Source organism: Mus pahari, chromosome 1, assembly GCF_900095145.1.
Source record: "Mus pahari chromosome 1, PAHARI_EIJ_v1.1, whole genome shotgun sequence".
Taxonomy (NCBI): domain Eukaryota; kingdom Metazoa; phylum Chordata; class Mammalia; order Rodentia; family Muridae; genus Mus; species Mus pahari.
Genome location: NC_034590.1, coordinates 118,467,692 through 118,490,691, shown reverse-complemented (window position 1 = coordinate 118,490,691; position 23,000 = coordinate 118,467,692). Strand labels below are relative to the sequence as shown.

Below are 23,000 nucleotides of genomic sequence, written 5' to 3'. Positions count from 1 at the left end.
CCAAGTGCGTGTGTTTGTGCCGTTTCCCAGAAGTTGTGGGGTGAGGTAAGGGATGTCAGAATGCTGTCTACTTGGCATCCTGGAGTAGGCCCAGAGCCAGGCACTGTGACTTGGGGCATCTGTGCCCTGACATGAATTCTGTGCTTTGTGTGAGTGGAAAGATGAATTTTGTCCCTGTGTTTGCTGTGTTACTTAGAATATTCCTCATCAAAGTTTTCAATGAGTGCTCTGAAGTCTATCCTCACAGAGGAAGCCTGTCAGGCCTGACTGACTTCTGTAGCAGGACAGTTATACAGCTTGTTCCCCAGGCTGGGCTTCTGCAGGCATAGGTTCAGGTCCTGGGAACTGGAGTTGAGAACTTGCTGTGGACAGAGTGCCACCACCATATACTTGGTCAGTGTGGTGGTAGTTCAAGAACAAGTCAGCAGGGGCCTTGGTGGATCTGGGGGGAGAAATCCAATATTTGGTGAGAGCAATAGCAAGTTGCAGCCTTCGTCCCAGTGGGAGCTTGCCCAGGGCATGGCTGATGCACTGCCTTGTCTGAATCCTGGACGAGTGATTTGCTTAACTGCATACCATAGACTGTGACAGAGTTCTGCCTGTGTGTGTGTGTGTGTGTGTGTGTGTGTGTGTGTGTGTGTGTGTGTGTGCGTGCACACGTGTAATGGAATTTGGCTGTTTGCATGCTCAGTATAGGTGCCCTACCAGTGAACTTCAAGCCCAGTTCTTGGGCTTTAATTTGTTTTTGCAAGGAAAGACTGACATGTACGTAAGGCAGGCTTGGCGCTCACTGTGTAGCCCAGGCTAACCTCCAACTCATGCTGGTCTTGTTTCTAGCACCCAAGTGCTATGGTGCCCTTGGGCCTTACACCTGGCTTATACTGAGGTTATTTTCGCTGAATGGACATCACCTTGCCTGGGGATAAATGACAAGGGCGCTGAAGCAATGGGACCCATCAGCACAAGCCTGCAGTCTGGGAGAGCTACATTGGCACCCCATTTTGCCACCTTCCCCATGTGTAGTATACCTTCTGGGAATGCTTTTTGGTCCCTCCAACTGCAGTGCCAGCTTCACTTGGCTGGAAGTCAGTGAGGTGTAAGCCCACTGGGTAGGCCATCCATTACCCCAATAGTCACTACTGCCAAGTTTGAAGGTCCAGCTGAGACTGAGGCAGATTTCTCTGAGGTACTCTATCCCTGAGCACAGGTTTCTACTGCCTAAGATAAGGGTTTAATGTAGAGGGAAGTGTGGCAGCCTCAGTCAGTAGAGCTACTTTCTCTCTGTCTCTGTGTCTCTCTCTCACACCCCCCCCCGTGTGTGTGTGTGTGTGTGTGTGTGTGCAGTGGGGAACCCTGCTTGATGAGCCCAGAAATACTCAGGGTAGACCTGGCCCAAGAATGCTCTGCATATGTCACCTTTTTTTTTTTTTTTTTTTTTTTTTGTTTTTTGAGACAGGGTTTCTCTGTGTAGCCCTGGCTGTCCTGGAACTCATTTTGTAGACCAGGCTGGCCTCGAACTCAGAAATCCGCCTGCCTCTGCCTCCCAAGTGCTGGGATTAAAGGCGTGCGCCACTCCACCTTCATGGCCACTACGCCCCGGCTACATGTCACCTTTTTAACCCTTTAGTAGTCCAGTCCCATAGCTGGTGGAATTGCTCGCAGTATAAAGATGAAGCTACTTGCCACAGCCCTCCCTATAGAAAGTGGCAGAGCCTGGACTTGGGCTAGCAGAGCAGGAAGTCCTCTTTTCAACCTGCAGCTCATGAGGATAGGATAGAGCCCCTTTCCCCACTGTTCCCATTACCTTAGTCTCCATCCTAGGGTGCCAGGCCAGACAACTGTGCCTGCCAGAGGGAAACAGACTGTCACTCTTGCACTGGCACCTCACTGCTCTACCCAGTGGCTGTGTCTAGCCATTTCAGGATATCTGGAGCATGGTGACAGCGGTGCCCAGGAAGAGCAAACACCTCCAGGACCCTGAGTCACTGTCCCCTCTCCTCCCCACTCTGCTCTCTGTTGTCTGCTTAGGTTCCTAAATCAGCTGTTTTCTGCCTCCTGCTGGATTTTGCCAGGATGTTGTTTGGCCCTATGTTGGGTATATCCTGAAACTATCCTAGTGTCTCCTGCTGTCACTCACCTAGAAAGTCAGCTTCCTCTGGGTGGAGGGAGAGCCAGACACCCTCAACCTTAGTGAGAACCTCAGAGTAGGTCCCCAATGGCCAGCCTAGGTCCTTCCTGCCAGCCTCCTCCTTGCAAGCAGCCCTAGCTAGGGTTCAATGTCTGTACCACTCACTGTGCCGAGGAGAGCTGAGACTAGGAGCAGATTGGAGAGCTACAGTTGAGGCCCTTAGCAGCTCCAGATCAGGTGGTTTGGGAAATGGCATAGTGCAGGGCCAGTTAGAGGACTTGTCTGTGACAGTGGCCTCAGCATCTGCTGGGCCAAGCCCTTCTAAACTAGAGGAAAGGACACACAGTATTTCTCCAGTATTTGTCCAGTGGTGTCCAGGGCCAGCTGCGGAGGGCAAGAGTGTAAAGCAGAGTGTATGTGAGCAATGGACTCGATGCTCTGCCCACCCTCAAGGCCTGGCCTCTCTTCCTCCTGCCCTGTGTGGGGAAGGGGATTGGTAGAAGCCATCAGTTAGATGGGCAATCACAGGGAGGGAACGGTGCTCCTTATCCTTGCAGGCAACAAATTACCCAGAATGCTAGAGGATGTGATGGTTTAAATGAGAATGTGTTGAGTTTGGGGGTGTACTGTGTCCACTCCTCCACAGGGCTTGGGCCACTCAGGGAGGCGGGACACAGGAGTTGGACTGTGGTGGGTTTTGGGCCATGGGAGACTGCTCTGGGGGTGGGGGGGAGTGCAGTCAGTCTGAGCGCTCTGGGGATGCCGGAGCTGACTGGGGGGGGGGGGTGTCCCTGGGCCTGCAGGGAGGCAGGGGTGTCTGGTTCTCAGGTTCTTGAGCACCCAGGTGCTGCTGGGAGCCGAGGAAGAGCTGAGAACAGAGTGGGAGCCCATGGCTGGATCTAGCCTGAGGCTGAAGGGGAAAAGAGGGGAGAGCTCTGGCTGGGCCCCACAGGGAGGAGAGTCCTTGGCTTGTCCGGCAGGTGGCTTGGCTTGGTGGAGGCCATGGCTGGGAGCACTGAGAGGCCTTCTGGGAGATTGGGTGGCAGACTCTTTAGGTGAAGGTCTGTTCCTGTTCCGTTGCTTCCCATGATAGATCCCGATGAATGGTTTTAAGGCATTTATTGTCATGGCAGAGAGTGGTGATGAGTAAGGCCACACCCCACTTCTCAGGGCAGGCTGAGGTTAAATACCTTTTGCAAGGAGGAGTTTATTGGCTAAACCCTTCATACCTTTAGGTACCTCATTAAAATGGAGATCTGTCTTGAAGCTATGTGACCACAGGTCACATCCTCTACATGTGGAGGGGCTTGGGGCATTGGCCTTATGTGACCAATGGCCACAAACCTATGGAGAGGTGTGGCCATGTGCCAGGAGCCTGGTGTCCAGGAGCGTGGCAAAACACCTACCATCTCTGCAGGGTCACTGGGGTTTCCAGCCTGTGCTTGACCAGAAACCAGGCTGCCTTTCACAGTCCTGCAAGAATGGTTCCCAGAGGCTCAAGTTTGAATGCTTGGTCCCCAGTTGATATGTTTGGGAGGTGTGGCCTTGTTGGGAGAATTGTGTCATGGGAGACAGGCTTTGAACTTTGAAAGCTAGGCACCATCATTCCCGCTTCTGACTTTTTTCTTTGTGTTTGAGATCAAGATAAGCTCTCAACTTCTTGCTCCAGCCACCATACCTGCTACCTACTGCCTCCACTCCACCTTTATGGCCTTTAATCCTCTGGAACAGTAAGCCCAGACAAACCACATCTTAACTTGCCTTGGTCATGGTGTTTCATCACAAGAAAAGTGATCACTACAGAGGGATCTCTATAGCTGGACATGTAATCCCAGCATCAGGGAGACTGAAGCAGGCCAGTCAGGGCTACAAGAGTGAGACCCTGTTTGGTTTGGTTTGTTTTTCGAGACAGGGTTTCTCTCTGTAGCCCTAGCTGTCCTGGAACTCACTCTGTAGACCAGGCCTGCCTCTGCCTCCCGAGTGCTGGGGTTAAAGGCATGCGCCACCACTACTCAGCGTGAGACCCTGTAATAAACAAAAGCAACAACAGCCAACAGTGACAAAGCCTGATGTGTGCATTACTGTTACCCTGGCACTTGGGTGGCAGAAGCAGAAACATTGTTAAAAATATGATGTCAGCTGAGTCCACATAGCAAATATCAGACCAGCCAGGTCCATATAGTTGAGATCTTGTCTCCAAAATTTAAAAAAAAAAGTGTGAGGGCTACCCATACAAAATCCCTATTTCATTAGAAACTTGATATATATTTAAGGATGACATATAGTCTCTTGACTCCACCTCTTCAATGCTAGAATTATAGGTGTGGGCTACCGAGTCAGGTTTATATAGTGGAGAATAGGACCTTTTTTGTGCACGCAAGGCAATCACTTTATTCCCATCTACTTGTCTTCTTCAATCAATGGTAAAATGATAAGTATATTTAAGATTACTATCAGCATTTTTTTTCAATTTTTTATTAGATATTTTCTTCATTTACATTTCAAATGCTATCCCAAAAGTCCCCTATACCCTCCCCCTGCCCTACTATCAGTATTATTTGAGGCAGCATATTACTATGTAACCCTGGCTGGTTTAGAACTTGCTATTTGCAAAAACTCAGATAACTGCCTGCCTCTTATAAGTGCTGGAATTCAGGGTGTGCACCATCACACTTGGCAAGGTTTTTAACTCGTTTTGAGGTAGACTCTCATGGGGTTATGCATGCACTGCCTGCCTTGTTCCGTGAATGCTGTGAGTCTGAACATGGGTCTTTCTTCACACAAATACTTCAACTACTGAGCCATCTCCCTAGTGTTCATTTATTGTTTGTTTACTCACTCACTACTTACTTTGGGCAGGGAGTAATCTTGTTAAATAGCCAAGGCTCTTGTGGACCTTACGGCAGTCTTTCTGGCTTGGTCTCATTTGCAAGGACGATAGTCATATGCTAGCACTATGTCTTGCACTCTGTGCCTTTATGTTTGCCGTACCCTCCCTGCAGAACTCAGGAGGCCCATTAGTACTGCTTTTGTTTTATCCTACAGCAGGGTCGCACTATGTAGTCTTGGTTGGTTTGTAAATCAGACTGGCCTCTTCATGACAAGTGCTGGAATTAAAGGTATGTACTGTCATGCTTGGACTTTCTTTAAGAAAGAAAATGGAGGAAGGAAGAAAGAAAGGAAGGAAGAAACAAAGGAAACAAACAGGAAGAAGGTCTCTCTTGCTGCTGCGACATGAGTGGGAGCACCTGGAGCTCGAGCTCGGAATGAGAATCCCCGAGTTGTAAGAAAATGGCAGACAAGCCGGACATCGGGGAAATCGCCAGCTTTGATAAGGCCAAGCTGAAGAAAACCGAGACGCAGGAGAACACCCTGCCGACCAAGGAGACCATTGAACAGGAAAAGAGGAGTGAAATCTCCTAAACGCCTAGGAAGATTTCCCCACCCCACCCAGCCCCATCATCTCCAAGACCCCCTCGTGATGTGGAGGAAGAGCCACCTGCAGATGGACGCGAGCCACAAGCTGCACTGTGAAACCCGGGCGCTCAGCGCCGATGCCAACGGCCCGCGGGTCTCTGAAGGGGACCCCTCTACTAATTGGACTGCCAAATTTCACCGATTTGCCTTGGGATATTATAGAAATTATTTGTATGATTGATGAAAATAAAAACACCTCGTGGCAAAAAAAAAAAAAATAGAAGGAGGAGGAGGAGGAGAAACAAAGAAAAAAAAACAAAAAGAAAAACAAAGAGAAAGAAACAAAGAGGAAGAAACAAAGGAAGAAATGAAGGAAAAGAAAGTCAACAACAAAAAACTTTGTGTGTAGAATTTTGCATACATGTTCATATAATATTCCTGTACTGCTCACATAAGCCAATAGAGGACATCAGACCCCTTGGGACTGGAGTCACAGTTGTGAGCTGCCATTTTTGGGAGCTGGGAATTGAACCTGAGTCCTCTGGAAGAACAGCCAGTGCTCTCAACCATTGAGCTATCTCCCCAGTCCATTACTTTTATCACTAGGGACTGAACCCTAAGTATTGTATATTCTAAGTATGAATACACTGTAGCTGTCTTCAGACACACCAGAAGAGGGCATCAGATCCCATTACAGATGGTTGTGAGCCACCATGTGGTTGCTGGGAATTGAACTCAGGACTTCTGGAAGAGTGATCAGTGCTCTCAACCGCTGACCCATCTCTCCAGCCCAACTCCAGCCCTTCTTTTAGGGTGTATTTATGCACAGATGTGTGTGGGTACACATACTTGTACATACATGTGGAGGTCAGAGGAAGGGAGACAGGATCCCTCACTGAACCGTAAGCTTTCCCATTTATACTAGACTGGCGGCTGCCTGTCTGTATCCTCCCAGCACGAGGCTTAGAGGCACATGTGGCTATGCCTAGTTTTTTCATTTTACATTTTATTTGCAGGTGTGTGTGTGTGTGTCTGTGTTTCTTAGGGTTTCCATTACTATGAAGAGACTATATGACTGTATGTCTTTAAATTGGGGCTAGCTTACAGTTTCAGAGGTTCAGTCTTTTATCATCATGGTGGGAAGCATGGTAGTGTGCAGGCAGGCAGAAATGGTGCTGGAGAAGTGGAGAGTTCTGTATCTTGATCCGAAGGGCACCTTGATCCGAAGGGCACCAGCAGAGAGACTGTTTCTGCACTGGTTGGAGCCTGAGCATTGGAGGAGCCTTCAAAACCCGCCTACACAGTGACACACTTTCTCTAACAAGGATACACCTATGCCAACAAGACCGCACCTCCTAACGGTGCCAAGCATATTCAAAGAACAACTTTTAGGAGTCTATTGTTTCCTTTTGCTTGGTTTCTGGAGATGTTATAGGATAGGTGGCAAGGGTTTAACCTCCTGAGAAGTCTCACTAGTGTTAGACTCTTTAGCCTTGAACTGAAGACTTCTTTCCACTGAGCTGTACTAGTTTGTATTTTCATTTCAGCTTGTGCTAGTGGGTCCTGGGGATCAAACTCAAGTCATCAGACTTGACAGCAAGCACCTTTACACACTGAGCCATCTTGCTGGCCCATTACACCTCTCCTATAGAAGGATTGTCTATCCCTGGTTCTTTTTGAAAGGGTTGGCTGCAAAGGGGATAAAGAAGGCAGAGCTGTTGGTATTGATTTAGCAGAAAACCAGCTCTGGTTCTGCTTTCTTACCTCACTGATGGGGTTCTAAGTCAAGCCTTGTCGCAGGGGCCTGAAGAAACCCAAAGCATGCTATCTTATCTCAAAGTCCCAATCTCCAGGGAAACCTTCCTAAAATGTTTCCAGGCTCGTCTCCTGGCTGCACTTACACCTTGAAAGTATTCCCTTGTTTCTTGGAACTCAATAAACTGGAGAAGCTAGCAGGAACATCCTTGCCCAGTCCTTTTCCCAGTGATAACAGCTCCAACTGTGACCCTAGGGATGGGAGTGAGGAATGTAGAAGCATCTATCCAAAGCTGTTTGTCAGGGCTCAGGGAAAAGGCAAAGGCAGGGGGCCTAGTAACTGAGGTTGGATCTAGAGCAGGTTTATTTAGGATGAGGGGACACATCCAGAGGAGGCACAAGACAGCTACCCTCTAAAACACCCTGTATCTTTTGTCACCTTTCACTTCCTCTACCACCTCATCCAAGGAGCTGGGGTTTCCTTCAGAGCTCTTCCTGTCTCTCCTCCAGGCTCCCATCCCTTGCCACAGCCTTTGATGCTTTTGATTTTGAATGTAAAATGAACTTCAGAAGTTGGAGTTAATGGGTTCCTGTTATCCCAGCATCCAGGAGATTGGGGCAATGTAAAGGCAGCCAACAAAGAAACAAATGAAAGCTCTGAACTCAAGGGCTAGGGTTGTATAGTTCATTTAGTCAGTCCCTGGATTTGATCCTCCACCCTGTAATCCCAACAGTCAGGAGATGGTGTCAGGAAAGCCAGAAGTTCAAGTCAGCCAGAGATACATAAGACCTCTCTTAAACAGACAACCCCCTCCTGAACTCTAGAGGCTTCTTTCTGTGCTCCAGCTGGTGTGCTGTTCAAAATGTGGCCTCAGGATACAGACCCCCTCTGGAATCCTGCTTGGCAGCCTATTGGCTGCTTGGATGAGCAGCCTGTTTCCTTAGTTTTGAAACATCACAGAAGCACTAGCAGCTAGCTTCACAGTGCTGTGAGGAAGACAGGTTTGAGCTGGATCCTGGCCCTAAGGCTCACCCTAACCCCTTTTCTACTTTGCCTTTCGCCTACTTGGATGCAATACATTCAAGTGTCTACAGATTGTCAGGCCATTGGAAGACAGTGTGGGGAACCAGATAGCCTCTGCCTTAAGGTGTCTGCTTAGAGACCCACCCTGTGACAGGATTGGCAAAGGTGGCCAGCTCAAGTTTTCTGAGGCAGTGCCATCCAAAGACACTGCCTATTAGATGCCTGTTGTTGTTGTTGTTAGTTATATACAGGGTCTATGTAGGCCTGACTGTCACTATGTAGACCAGGTTGGCTTTGAACTCATAGGGATCTGCTTGCCTTTACCTCCCAAGTGCTTGGATTAAAGGTGTACACTGTCACATCCCACAGTATACTGCACTTTTACTTTCTCCATATAGTTAAATGTTTGCTTATTGTTATATCTTTCTTCTGAAGGACAAGAATTGTCTACCTGTTCAGTACATTGTTTAGATCACTTCCTGGTGCGCCATGGGGCTGATGAGTATTGTTGAATAGAGAAATTTGTATCAGTGTATGGAAGGCAGGGCAATGAGTGGACATGATGAAAAGGAAGACAATAGGAAAGGTGTTCTAGGGACTGGAGAGATGGCTCAGCAGTTAAGAGCACTGACTGCTCTTCAGAGGACCTGAGTTCAATTCCCAGCAACCACATGGTAGCTCACAACCATCTGTAATGAGAGCTGATGCCCTCTTCTCGTGTGTCTGAAGAGAGCAATGGTGTACTCACATACATTAAATAAATCTTTTTTAAAAAAAAGAAAAAGAAAGAAAGAAAAGTGTTGTAGGTAGAATGTAAAGAGTAAAAAGACCAAAATCTGGAGGGGTGAAGAGACCCAGGGCAAGGACAAAAACAAGCGGTATTGAGAAGTCAGACAGAAGGGCAATAGCCAAGATCCCGGCCTTGTCTAGAAAGCAATGGGGAGGGCTGGCAAGATGGCCCAGCATGTAAGAGCACTTACTGCTCTTCCGAAGGTCCTGAGTTCAAATTCCACTTTACGCCCTCTTCTGGTGCGTCTGAAGTCAGCTACAGTGTACTTATGTATTAATAATGAATAAATCTTTGAGCCGGAGCAAGCAGGGACTGTTTTCAGGAGCAAGAAGAGCTGACCAGAGAGAGCAGGGTGGACCGGAGCAAGTAGAGTTCCAAAAAATTCAAATCCCAACAGAGACATGAAGGCTCACAACCATCTGTATAGATATAGTGTAATCACATACATAAAATAAATAAATCTTTTTATATATATTTTTAGATTTATTTATTTATTATATGTAAGTACACTGTAGCTGTCTTCAGACACTCCAGAAGAGGAAGTCAGATCTTGTTAAGGATGGTTGTGAGCTACCATGTGGTTGCTGGGATTTGAACTCTGCACCTTTGGAAGAGCAGTCCCGCTGAGCCATCTCACCAACCCCAATCTTTTTTTTTTTTTTTAAAAGAAAGCAATGGGGAACCACTTGATCAGGTATTTGTCTAGTAAAACAAGAAGGAAAGGGAAGGAAAAGGAACAGAGAGAAAGAATAAAGGCAGAAGGGCGACAGGGATAAAGAAGAAAGGGAACATAGAAATAGAAGCAGAAAAATCGGGAGTTCAAGGTCATTCTCATCTACATGATTTTAGGACAGCCTGGGCTACTGGAGACCTTAAAAAACCAAAACTATCCTAACACACACACAAGGAGGGAAGCAGAAGTTGGGAACAGTTATGTGGAAACGGGTTTCTGAGAGGGTTATAGTAAATGACAGGAATCTCGGGGCTGGAGAGAGAGCTCAGCGGTTAGAAGCACTCGCTGTTCTTGCAGAGGACCAGTTCAGTTCAGTTCCCAGCGTCCACAAGATTACTCACTATTGCCTGAACTCTAGTTCCAGAGGATCCAACACCCTCTTTTGGCCTCTCTGCGTTCTGCATACACAGATGAACATGCAGACAAAACACTCATAAAGTAAAATGTTTTTAAAACTAGAGGCTTTGCCGGGCGTGGTGGTGCACGCCTTTAATCCCAGCAGAGGCAGGCGGATTTCTGAGTTCGAGGCCAGCCTGGTCTACAAAGTGAGTTCCAGGACAGCCAGGGCTACACAGAGAAACCTGTCTCGAAAAACCAAAAAGAAAAAAGAAAAAAAAAACAAAAACTTAAAAAACTAGAGGGAGGCTTCCTGTTAAGGAGCTGGAGTCGCTAGCACCGCGCTGGCAGCGAGAGGATCCTAGTTGTGTGAATGGAGGGAGGAGTCAACAGACTTCTAGCTTATGTGATTGGGTGGCTATGCGTGCCACTCTCGAAGAAAGTGGAGGTGGGACCAAAGGAGTCTCATTTCGTTTCGCCTCCCATCTGTGTAGGATGATGTCGGTTGGTTGTTTCGAGGAGCGCGCCAAAAACAGCCCAGGCGGGCGAGGGGGCTTGTCCCGACGTCATTTCCGAAATCCTTCCGGCTCCGGCGTCCGGCAACTTCAGCGCCGGAATTTCCGGCTGGTGCGGCCATCTTGACTCCCTGACCTTGGGCTTTGGCTGGTCCTTGTCCGTCGTCATTCCGCGCCGTCATGTCTGTCCTGACGCCGCTGCTGCTGAGGAGCCTGACCGGCTCAGCCCGGCGGCTCATGGTGCCGCGGGCTCAGGTCCACTCGAAGCCGGCGCGGGAGCAGCTCGGGGTCCTGGTGAGCGGGACGCACCGGGAGCGGGGAGGTGGGCGAACTGTGGTGGCCTGCGACATTGGCTTGGGCCTGTCTGCGACTAGTCGCTCGGCTGCTTCTGAACCCTAGGTATTTTTCCAAGTTCCTGGATGTCAGGTCAGCCCGCTAGTTTGTTTATTCTGTTCGGCCTCTCTAAACCCGTCTCCCTTTCCATTTTGCCCCCCGCAGGGGAGGGCATGCCTGGTAACTGGTAGCGACGTCATGGTTGTTACTGCTACATTTTATTATTAAGGAGGGCTTCAGAGTACCCACCAGGTCTACATCCCCAGAGATGTAGGAGCATTTAGATGTTAGGACAATTTTTACTTTTAAAACATTAGTTTATTGAGACAGGGTCTCATGTAGCCCAGGCTGACCGCATTTGACTTTGAACTGATAATCTCTTTAGTGCTGGGATAATAGGCATGTGCCACCACTTGTGGCTTATGTGGTGCTGGGGATCAAACCCAGGACTTTGTGTTAGGCAAGCACTTTCTTAAAACTACATTCCCCTTTTTTGGAGCTCTTCTGTTTTAAGGGACAATGGGTTCTGAATCCAGACATCTGGGCATTGAATTAGGGGCAGAACCAAAGCATTGCCACTGAAGAAACAGTGACAGCCAAGTCATGCCCTCGCTTTCTCCCATTTAGTGGGAGGTTGAGGCATGAAGCCAGAGCTCAGGAATTGAGGCCAGCTTGGGCAACATAATGAGACCCTGTCTCAAAAACAAGAGCCTGGGGGCTGGAGCGATGGCGTTTGGTGCATAGCCTCATGAAGACTCGTCCTGGCTCCAGCACCCATATAACAAGACAGGAGCTCGTAACTCCAGCTCCAAGGGAGCTGACATCCTCTCCTGACCTTGTGTAAGCATGCAAGCACATACCTTTGCTCACACACGTGCATCATACAAATATAGGTAAAACACATCTTTAAAAGATACAAAACCCCAGCAGGGCAGTGATGGCACACGCCTATAATCTGGCACTTACGCTACAGAGGCTGTGGATGTCTGAGTTCAAGGCCAGCCAGGGCTACACAGAGAAACTCTGTTTCTGTGGACAAAACCACAAACAACAAAAACAAAAAAAGAGAAGAAACTAGAAGACAAGGACACGGGGAGATGGTTTATTTAGTGAAGTATTCGCTTCACCAGCATGAGGGTTTGTTGTTGACTACCCAGTAGCCAGCTAGTCTTTTTAGCCATAGTGCTGGTAGGGGGAGAGGCAGGGAACTCCCTGGAGCCCACATTCAGCTTGTCTAGCCAGAACAGATGGAGAGCTGTTAGATGAGATGCCAGATACCAAGCTCTGGCCTTCACCCACATGGAAAAGAACACATGCACACCAGTGAGCATAGTGGCATGTGACTGTACCGTCAGGAACAGGAGAATCTCAAGTTCAAGCCCATGTCTGGGTTGGGTGCATAGTAAGACTCCTGCCTGTGCACCCTTTCCCCCTACAGATGAGTAAATGTTTGTTTGTTTTTCTTTTTTTTTTTTTTAAAGATTTATTTATTTATTATATGTAAGTACACTGTAGCTGTCTTCAGACACTCCAGAAGAGGGAGTCAGATCTTGTTAAGGGTGGTTGTGAGCCACCATGTGGTTGCTGGGATTTGAACTCTGCACCTTTGGAAGAGCAGTCGGGTGCTCTTACCCACTGAGCCATCTCACCAGCCCCTTGTTTGTTTTTCGAGACAGGGTTTCTCTGTATATCCCTGGCTGTCCTGGAACTCACTTTGTAGACCAGGCTGGCCTCGAACTCAGAAATCCGCCTGCCTCTGCCTCCCAAGTGCTGGGATTAAAGGTGTGTGTCACCACCGCCTGGCTGAATAAATCTTTTTAAAAACCAAGGACCTTTATTTCAAGGTTGGAAATGGACTTGATCCAGTGTCCCCTCCATCCTTAGAGTCTCTCTGTATCTCTCCCTCTCGTGTGCTGGGATCGAACCTCAGGCCCAAGTTGCTTTCTTTTTTTTTTTTTTTTTTTTTTTTTGCTTTTCGAGACAGGGTTTCTCTGTATAGCTCTGGCTGTCCTGGAACTCACTTTGTAGACCAGGCTAGCCTTGAACTCAGAAATCTATCTGCCTGCCTCTGCCTCCCAAGTGCTGGGATTAAAGGCGTGCACTACCACGCCTGGCTCCAAGTTGCTTTCTTTAGTGTGGGTCTGCTAGATTTTCTGCCTTAGTCTTTTTCACGGAGGGACTTCCCCTAGCCTGAGGACTACCTGAACTGGGAGTGCCTACAGAATCCTTGCCCTGAGGGAATCCTTCTTTCTTGTGCTCTATGTAGGATATCACCATTGGGCTCACTTCCTGCTTCGTGTGTTGTCTTCTGCCTGCGGGCTGGGTCCTGTCACACCTGGAGAGCTACAAGAAGCGGGAATGAAGGGAGCTGTCTTCCCCTCATCCTTTGACTAGACCACTCTTGCCAGCCCACCTTGATCATGTTTCCTGCATTCCTGGCTGGCCTTCCCCGGGATCATGTTATTCAATTCCAGTCACCTCTTCTGCAATCATGACCTCTCGATGTCTCCATGGTGACAACTGGGACCACATGTATTGGCTCTGCTTGGTGGGGTCCCCCTTTGTAACAATAAAGTCTATTTAAACCTTGCTCCAGAAATGCATCATGTCCTCCTGCACTGGGCTTCTGCCTCCACACAGACACAAGGATGCTGTTGGACTGGGGTCCACGGAGGAACATCTGGCTGGTCCAGGCCCCAGTGCTAAGGTTTGTTGGTTATCTGGGAAACACTGGTTGTTATTGAGCACTCTGCCTTGGTGCTTAACCCTTCCAGTTCCCTTGCCTGTGTCAAGTTATTGGCTCCCTGTAAGTGCATGTGTGCATGCATAGGGCTCCATCTTTAAGGCCAGCTTCATAGCTGGGATCCTTTACCAAGCATCTTCCCTGGCTTGGCTGTCCATGTGCAGTATCTTGCAAGTAGAGGTGTGGTGGTAACCATGGCATCTTATGCTGGGCACTACTACCACTTCATGTCAAATTCAAGGCCTCTTTCAGCACTCTGAATGCTTATCAGCTGAGTGGCCTTCCTTATACTTCCTCCTCAGTATTTTGGGGAAGGGGCCAGGGGAGCTGAAAAATGACTTCTCTAGCCATGTGGTACATGCGAATCCTGTCAGGATCTGTGAGGAGCAGCACCCTGGCTCCCCAGCTCCCCAGAGAGTAAAATGGCTTTATCTCACTTTGCATGGTTTGCTTGATGACTTGGCTGACTTCCAGATGACAAGGACAGTATTCCCTGTGGCCACAAGGCTAGAGCAGTTGCTGTGAGAGCTGAGGCCTTCCACACAGTGTTCTGCTGCCCTCTTCCTGGAAGCTTCAGGCAGAGCTGGCTCCCTCCATCCCCTTTTCTCCTGGCTTTTCTGCATGGTGTTTGCTAATGCCTATATATCCAAGGCCAGGGATGTTCCCTTAAGGGGAGGAAAGGGCTCCTGCATCCTGAGAAGGCTGCTCCTTGAATACAAACCAGTTTTGGTGTCTAAGATTGAAGAATTGTGGACCAGCTTCCTGTGGTCAGAGGGAGAGAATGCTACAAGGTGGGCACGGTGTGGGGTGCTGGCCAGGAGGAGGTATGCCACTGCTGGACCTCAAGGGCACAGTGTGGTGACACCCAGCACTGGGACTGACGTTGAGGTGAGGGGATTCAGATTTTTATTTTTTTATTTTAATTTTTTTTGGGTTTTTTTGGAGACAGGGTTTCCCTGTGTAGCCTTGGCTGTCCTGGAACTCTGTAGACCAGGCTGGCCTCGAACTCAGAAATCCACCTGCCTCTGCCTCCTGAGTGCTGGGATTAAAGGCGTGCGCCACCATGCTCGGCTGGGATTCAGATTTCCAGACCAGCCTGAGCTACATAGTAAGACGCTTTTTTTTTTTTTAAGATTTATTTATTACTATTATATGTAAGTACACTGTAACTGTCTTCAGACACACCAGAAGAGGGCATCAGATCTTATTATAGATGGTTGTGAGCCACCATGTGGTTGCTGGGATTTGAACTCGGGACCTTCAGAAAAGCAGTCAGTGATTTTAACCACTGAGCCATCTCACCAGCCCCACACTATCTCTTTAAACAAAGAAACCCAAACTAAATAGCTAGAAATGAAGGGGTGACATCAAAAGCAGTGTAGCCCAGTGACCTCATAGCTGTTTCTTTCACATTAGGACTCTTTCCTGCTCACAGCTCAGTGGGGAGAAAGTGGGATGTTAGCTTTTTAAAAAAGATATAATTTAGATATACTTTTAGTTATATGAGTACACTGTAGCTGTCTTCCGACACACCAGAAGAGTGCATTGGATCCCATTTACAGATGGTTGTGAGCCACTATGTGGTTGCTGGAAATTGAACTTGGGACGTCTGGAAGAGCAGTCAGTGTTCTTAACCGCTGAGCCATTTCCCCCCTACCCCCCCTCAGCTTGTCGACCTTGAAGGTGGTAGGTGGGGTGGTAAGGGCCTTCTTTGCTGGGCCTCTGCTGCCAGAAGAGGGTTCACCTGTGTGGGCCTATTCTGTCCATGGAATAGATTATACCTTGATCTTGGAGCCACAGGCTACCTTGAAGCTAGGGTGCATGCGGTACTAAGAGTTTTGTTCCAGTTTCTATGGTAACATCACTGCTTTGCCAGGGATTAGTTATCTTGGGATTAGTTATCTCCTATTTTTGTGCCTTTGGAACTCAAGAAATAGATGACAGACACCCTGTTGCAGAAGAACTGCTCAAAACCAAAGTTCTGTCTTCAGTCAGTTCAGGCTGGAGGGAAGCCAAGTGGCTATAAGTTCCTAGATCCTGGTCTGAGCCCTTAAGCAGGCTTAGCATCTCAGGGGAGGGGTGGGGGTGGGCAAGGCAGTAGGCTGGGAGACTGAAAGTAGATTCAAGATTTCCCACTGACTTCTTATGGTTGGAGTCACAGGCCTGGAATCTGTCACCTTTCACAAGTCAGGGGGCATTCATTCATTTTGTTTTTCGAGACAGGGTTTCTCTGTGTAGCCCTGGCTGTCCTGGAACTCTGTAGACCAGGCTGGCTTCAGAAATCCGCCTGCCTCTGTCTCCCAAGTGCTGGGATTAAAGGCGTGCGCCACCACTGCCCAGCCAAGTCAGGGATCTTTAAATGGTGTCTTATAAAGTCAGGCTTTGTGCCCTGAGCCTTACCTTGTCTGGTGTGTGATGGGGTGGGCTGAGGCTTTGGAGACTCCTGTGTGACCTTAGCAAGTCATCCAATCTTGTTTCAATTTTTGGCATGGCAAAAATAAGGATTATGTGACAGGCAGGATAATGTCACAGCTCTTATCCCTAGAGCCCATGAAGTTATTTTAAATGGCCAAGGCGATTTTGCAGATGTAATTAAGGTTCTGGGCCCTGAGGTAAGATTATCCTGGATTATCTAGGTGCCTTAGTGTGGTCACCAGACATGCCCTACAAACAAGCCCATCCTTGCTGGGTATCACTTTGTAGCTAAGGAATGCTGTGGCCAGAAGCTGAAAACAGCCCTCAGTTTACTGCCGGAAGGATTGGGAGACTTGCCGCAGCTCCAAGGATCTGAGTTTGGCCAAGCAGCTCAGAAAGAGATGGATTCCCCCTGAGCCTCTGGAGAGGATGCAGCCTTAGCGTACCTCGGTTTTAGTTCTCATCTCCAGAGCTGAGTTCCTGGGGCATAGGCCATCAGGACTGCTGTCCCAGCTGACTAGACCTCTGGGTGACACAGTGAACTACGTGATGACATTTCCAGGCGTGTGGGAAGAACTTATCTCGTGCTAACTTGCACCACTCCTTGATGCTGTGCTTCATGGCTTGGATCCTGCAGGCGACTGTTAACTCCTCCTAAGGTGGAAGTTAACTCCTCCTAAGTCCAGCCCCTGCTCAGCTCTGCAGGTCTAGCCTGTACAGTGCTCATTGCCTCGCCAATGGACACAAGAGCACAACTCCACATGTTTTTCTGGTGCCCACATGACCCTGCTCTTGCCCTGCCCTAGAAAGGAGGGTCTATCCTCCCAGGGTCATGTCCCTTTTGTCCTGGTCACCTACATGGCCTCATGCCCCGGAGAGGCTGCTTCTCTGTGGCTGAGGTTTCATTGCTCCTTGATTCTGGACATAGACGGGCTGACATGTTCACAGGCAGCAGGACTGCACAGGAGGAGGCTTCTGTTCCATACAGCTCCTTTGCCTGCTGTCACCCATCCACCCTTCCACCTGCATCGGCTATTATTTTATTGTTTTGAAACATGGTCCCATATACTCTAGCCTGGCTTCAAACTCCCTATGTAGCTGAAGAGGACCATCTGTTTTTGGTTCTATACATCCAGAGTACTGGGATTGGACGCAGGCTACAATACTATGCCCAATATTTGTGTGGTAATGGGGATCAAATAGGGCTTAGTACATGCCAGACAAGCACTCTACTCATTGGGAAATGTCTCTAGCCCATGGGGAGTGTTCTGTGTCTGTGTCTGTTTGTTTGACATTAGACATTTTCCTTAATCACTCTTCACCTTATTTGTTGAGGCCTGGTTTCTTTCTTTCTTTTTTTAAAAAAAAAAAAAAAAAAAAAAAAGATTTGTTATTATATCTAAGTACACTGTAGCTGTCTTCAGACACACCAGAAGAGGGCGTCAGGTCTCATTACAGATAGATGGTTGTGAGTCATCACGTGGTTGCTGGGATTTGAACTCTGGGTCTTATAAAGAGCAGTCGGTGCTTACCCGCTGAGCCATCTCTCCAGGTCGAGGCCTGGTTTCTTACTGGACCTGAAGCTTGCTGTGTTGGCTGTATCGGCAGGACAGGATCCAAGACCCACTAGCATCCACTTCTCCCGTGTTGGTGTTGCATGCTGTCATGTTCAGCTTTATGTGGGCGGTGGGTATCAAAACTCAGGTCTTCAGGGTTTTGCAGCCAACACTACCCACTGAGCTATTTCCCAGCCACTGTGGCAATCTTTTTGATAAAGGCTTTCATACTGCTATCCTGGCTGGGGTAGAACTTAATTTATAGCCAGACTGGCCTAGAACTCAGTAATGCTCCTGTCTCAGCCTCCTGTGTATTGAGACTACAGATCTGAGCCACCAGCTCAACTTTGTCACTGGCTTCGGACATTTGTGGGTTTGTGAATTGGGAGGCAGGGACAACGTTTAAGGATGTGCCAAGGGATTAGTGGCAAGTCTGCAAGTGAGGTTTAGATGCTTTGGGATAGTCAGAAGCCAGGAAGTGGTGAAAGGTGCAGGACAGATGGTAAGGGAGTAAGAGAATAACTGCTATCCACCAGATAAGCAGGCATCGACCAGAGCTAAGCAAGCCATGCATGGTTGTCCACACCTGTAACTCCAGCACTCAGGAGTGGAGGCAAGTGGGTTGGAAATCAACCTGGAAGTATGAAATAGAAAATGGAAGCAAGGATTTGACTGGTAATGTGATTTAGCAGGAGGTCATGAGCTTGGAGTGTGAGAAGCCCTGGGTTCAATCCTAACCTCTTAAATAAATAAAGCAACTTAACAAAGGTTTAAGTACAAAAGGAAATCATAAAATGTTGGAAGGAGTCAGGAGGGGCTGGAAAGAAATGAGTGTGACTACAACAGAAAGGGAATGCCCCGCAGAGAAGCAGATATCCTTTATCTTTACTGTGTCTGCATTCCTGTCCTACTGTGTGCTTACCACCAGTTGGAGAAACTGAGGGAATGCTATAGTAGATCTTTACTGTTTAAAATAATAAAGGCTGGAGAGATGGCTTGGGTGCTTCAAAGAATGTGCTGCTCTAGCAGAGGACCTGGTTACCTCTAACTCCAGCGGATCCATGTCTTTGGCCTCCATGGGTTTCTGCACTCACAGACACACTTAACATTTAAAATATTTTTAAAAATTACCTGGGGGGAGAGGTGAAACCGAGAGAGAGAGAGAGAGAGAGAGAGAGAGAGAGAGAGAGTTAGTTATAGCCAGGCGGTGCGGTGGTGGCGCACACCTTTAATCCCAGCACTTGGGAGGCAGAGGCAGGTGGATTTCTGAGTTCATGGCTAACCTGGTCTACAGAGTGGGTTCCAGGACAGCCAGGGCTATACAGAAAAACCCTGTCTTGAAAAAAACAAAACAAAACCAAAACAACAACAACAAAAAAGAGCGAAGTTATAGATTGGGGAAAGAGGAGAGGGCTCAGAGGGTGGTGCTTAGTGGATCCACAGGATAAAGGAGAGACTCCTACACGCTCGCCACTGACCTCTGCACTGTCAGGGCAGTCTCCTACATACCAATACACATACAAAATGTTTAATAAGAATATAAATGGGAGGGGGGTAGAAGAAATGGCTCAGTGGTTAGGGGCACTGGCTGCTCTGCTGAGTTTAATTCCCAGCAACCACATGGTGGTTAACAAAGATCTGTAATGGGATCTGATTGCCTCTTGTGTGCATCGAGACAGAGCACTCATATAAAGGAAACAATTTTTAAAATAAAAGGAAAGAACATGTTTTAAAAGTTATAACTGAGGCTCTGGCTTCCAATTTCTCACTATAGAAGGTCCTTCCATGACCACAGTCCATCAGCAGTCATGGGACTGCCAAGTTGAGTGGCTCACAACTATTGTTAACTCCACCTCTACTCTTCGATGCCCTATTCTGACTTCCCCAGGGACCAGGCTTGCATGTGGTACATATACATACACAAATAAATCTTCAAAACGTATATAAATAAAGGAGGTGGGCTGGCAAGATGGCTCATAGGTAAAGTGTTTGCCACACAAACCTGACAGCCTTTGTTCCATCTCCAGGTCTCATGTAAACGTGGAGAGAATGGATTTTATAAAAGTGTGCTCTTTCACACAAGCACTTTGGCACACAGAGCCTTCCACACACTATAGACAATAATAACATTTTTAACAAAAGAATGATGGCTGATGACAAAGGACACAATTTCTTTTTGGCTCCTCCCCCTTTTATTTTTTATTTTTTTGTTTTTGTTGTTTCTCCAACAGGGTTTCTTTGAATAGCAACCCCCACCCCCTTTTATTTTTTTTTATTTATTTATTTATTTTGGATACTGGGTTTCTCTGTGTAGTCTGTGAGTCTGAAACTCACTCTGTAGACCAGGCTGGCCTCTACTCAGAGATCCATATGCCTCCCTAGTTCTGGAATTACCATGCCTAGTCTGTACTTGATTTTTCTTAATCTTTAAGGGAGCTTTTCCACCCTGGCCTCTGTTACCTGGACTGGGACCGACCATACAGGAGCTGGGGTTGGTACTAGTCAGGACAGAGAACCGATATTCTGGAGGGTAAAAGGAGTCTCAGTGGCTCAGTGATGGCTTTAGCCAGACTACCAAGAAGTAAATGCATTTTCCTGCAAACACTCTGGTGTTTGCTTTTCAGGGTACACAGGGCCTTGCAAATGGGAATGTCCATTTCTCAGAATGGAGCCATAACTCAAAGAAAATGGGTAGCTTCGGCAAAAATTAGCAAAGATGGCCATTTTTTGGCTCAGGTTTTGTTTGTTTGAGACAGGGTCTCTTGTATCCAAGCCTTGCCTGAAACACCAGGATTACCTTGAACTCCTGATCCTCCATTCTTTCTCCACCTTTCACATGTTCGGATTATGGACTCAAATCCATGCTTTTAAATGGCTCTGCTTTCTCAACTAGGAGGACATACAGCCCAAAGTTAGGTCGGGGGTTTTGGTTTTGTCAAGGGAAGATGCTCCCCGTGCTGGAAACAGGTCCTCAAAGCTTGTAGAGAACAGGTTCAGTGGTGAGAGGCGAGAGGCCGCGAAGTCTCCGAAGGGCGTCATTAGGTTGTCACCACTTCCTGTCTCGAGGTGGCTCTGAGCTCCGCACTGCAGCTACCGTCGTGTACCTTAAAAGTACGCGCAGCTGGCATTAACCTTCTAGTGACTTTAATTCCATCTTGTTCCTTATCTCAGTTACACAACCTGCGTTTCAAACTTCAGTATACAGAAAACAGAAGTGACTCGAGGAGGCCCTTAGCCCCGCAGGACCTTTGGGAAAGTGGAACGTGGAAGCGTACGTGGGGTCCACCCGCTTCTCCAAGGGACTCCAGCCCCCAAGCTCTCCAGGGCAGTAGGAGCAGCCCAGGCCCTGACGACCGCCTAAGGGAGCCTGTTGCTAGGGGCGTTGCGAAGGAGGGGCCACAAGGAGGGGCTCCCTTCCGGGAGGAGGGCAATTAATAACCCGGAAGCGATCGCCAGTGCGGCGCTGTTTAAAGATGGCGGCGGAGGAACCTCAGCAGCAGAAGCAGGAGCCACTGGGCAGCGACTCCGAAGGTACGAACGGAGGGAAGGATGTCCTGCCCGGGCTAGCGGGGGCAAGCCTCGGCGGGCGGTTCCCGAGGAACTCGGGGAGTCGGGGCCCCGGGGACCAGGAGCAGCGTGCGGCGACGGAGCCCTTCCCCGCGTCTCCTCCCCTCCCCCTCACAATGGAAGCTGGGCCGCGGCGACCCCCGGCCGGGCGGGGCGGCCGGGACCGGGGCTCGGCCTCTCGCGCACGCCTGGGGCGGGGCCTGGGCCGCCCCGCCTCCGCCGGTCCCGTGGCCTGGGCCGGCTCCCGCAGTCAGCCCGCCGGCGTCCTCGCCGTCCAGCCGAGGCCTAGGCCGGGGCCGAGCTGCTGAAAGGCGTTGAGGAACGCCGGGCTTCCAAGGACGAAGTCCCTGGTGGGCCGTTCGGGATGCCTTTGGCGGCTTAGAGCTTGTTCTGGCCTTTCGACTCCTTTGAGCGGATCCAGGCATTGTTTTCCAAGATTCCTGGTCTTTAAAAAAGACAAAAGCAGTCACACCTCCTCCCTGTCTACCAAGAACTTGGGCTCTAGGGGTTGAGTTAGTCTCTTGAGTGGGAGGGACAGTCCTGTTGTAGGACATGGTGGGAAGCTCAGCTGAGAACCTACGATAACCAGGCCCCAAAGGATTGGCTTTTAAAAGCCACCCTGCTCTATCCAGCTCCCACTATACACTAGAGGTTGAGGACTAGGAAACCCAGATACACAGAAAGAAATTGTTCTCCATCACATCGAAGAAGGATCCAGGACTAGAATCTCCTGACTCCTTCAGTAGCTGCTTAGGGTCCTCAGAATGAACGTCCCGAATTCATGGATAATAGAGAGGCAGTAGTTGCCGCTGGCAGGGTCCCAGCGTATTTTTGATGATGGGAGCAAGGTGATGGCATTAGTCCATTCTAGAGGTGAGTGGAGAGGGCTTTGGCAAGTGACATGTCCAAGAGTTCAGACTGGAATTGTACAAAATGTGGGCTTGCTATAACCCTTCACTGGTTTTGACCTTGGGCAAGATGGAGTCACCTCTCTGTATTTTTTTTTTTTTTTAATTTGTAAAATGAACAATACAGGGGACCACAGAAGGATAAAGGGTGTGTCTCAGTGAAGTGCACACTTACAGGATGCTCTCACTCCTAGGGCTCCACCCCTTCATCCTGCTTTCTCCCAGAGGCTCCCTTCCCCAGAGCATTCCCTAGATGCTACAGAATGCTTTTAGAAGGCAGGGAGGAGGGGATAGCGGGGCTGCAGGAGAGCTTTGGGGGTGATCTTTACTTTGTCATTTATTTATTTATTTATTTATATTTACTACTTTCTTTTTTTTTTTTAAATTAATGTGTTTTTAAAAGATTTATTTATTTACTATATGTAAGTACACTGTAGCTGTCTTCAGACACTCCAGAAGAGGGCGTCAGATCTTGTTACGGATGGTTATGAGCCACCATGTGGTTGCTGGGATTCGAACTCTGGACCTTCGGAAGAGCAGTCGGGTGCTCTTACCCACTGAGCCATCTCTCCAGCCCCTATTTACTTATTTCTTGAGGTTGCTAAAAATAGAAGCCAGGGCTTCACACCTGCAGGACAAATATATCTTTACCACTGGGTCTTAACCCCAGCCTTATTTTTTGTTTTCTTCCAAGATAAAGGCTTGCTATAGTTCCAGAGCTGATCTCTAACTCCTAGGCGGCGGCGGCGGCGGCTGCTGCTGCTTCTTCTTCTTCTTCTT

At 48.5% G+C, this 23,000-nt stretch overlaps 2 protein-coding genes and 1 pseudogene across 2 annotated transcripts in view; all 3 read left to right on the top strand.

Moving 5' to 3' along the window:
* The first annotated feature begins 5,401 nt into the window (after nt 1-5,401).
* LOC110336572 lies at nt 5,402-5,626 on the top strand (annotated as a pseudogene).
* Nucleotides 5,627-10,768: 5,142 nt separating this feature from the next.
* LOC110332346 (cytochrome c oxidase subunit 8A, mitochondrial) lies at nt 10,769-13,621 on the top strand. The gene is made up of 2 exons (XM_021213521.1): nt 10,769-10,992; nt 13,298-13,621. Exons 1-2 carry the CDS (start codon nt 10,879-10,881, stop codon nt 13,391-13,393), a joined length of 210 nt encoding a protein of 69 aa, XP_021069180.1. The 5' UTR covers nt 10,769-10,878; the 3' UTR covers nt 13,394-13,621.
* Nucleotides 13,622-13,656: 35 nt separating this feature from the next.
* Nucleotides 13,657-23,000, top strand: part of Otub1 (OTU deubiquitinase, ubiquitin aldehyde binding 1) — a 15,889-nt gene continuing 6,545 nt past the window's right edge. The window contains exons 1-2 of the mRNA XM_021200247.2: nt 13,657-13,738; nt 20,917-21,276. Coding sequence (XP_021055906.1) covers nt 21,219-21,276 — 58 coding nt within the window. The 5' untranslated portion in view covers nt 13,657-13,738; nt 20,917-21,218. The remainder of the gene's footprint in view (nt 13,739-20,916; nt 21,277-23,000) is intronic.

Bases quoted from the DNA above. Each gene is read 5' to 3' on its own strand.
- LOC110332346 (XM_021213521.1), top strand. From the start codon at position 10,879: ATGTCTGTCCTGACGCCGCTGCTGCTGAGGAGCCTGACCGGCTCAGCC. The intron at 10,993-13,297 runs GTGAGCGGGACG...TGCTCTATGTAG, and splicing joins GGGAGCAGCTCGGGGTCCTG to GATATCACCATTGGGCTCAC.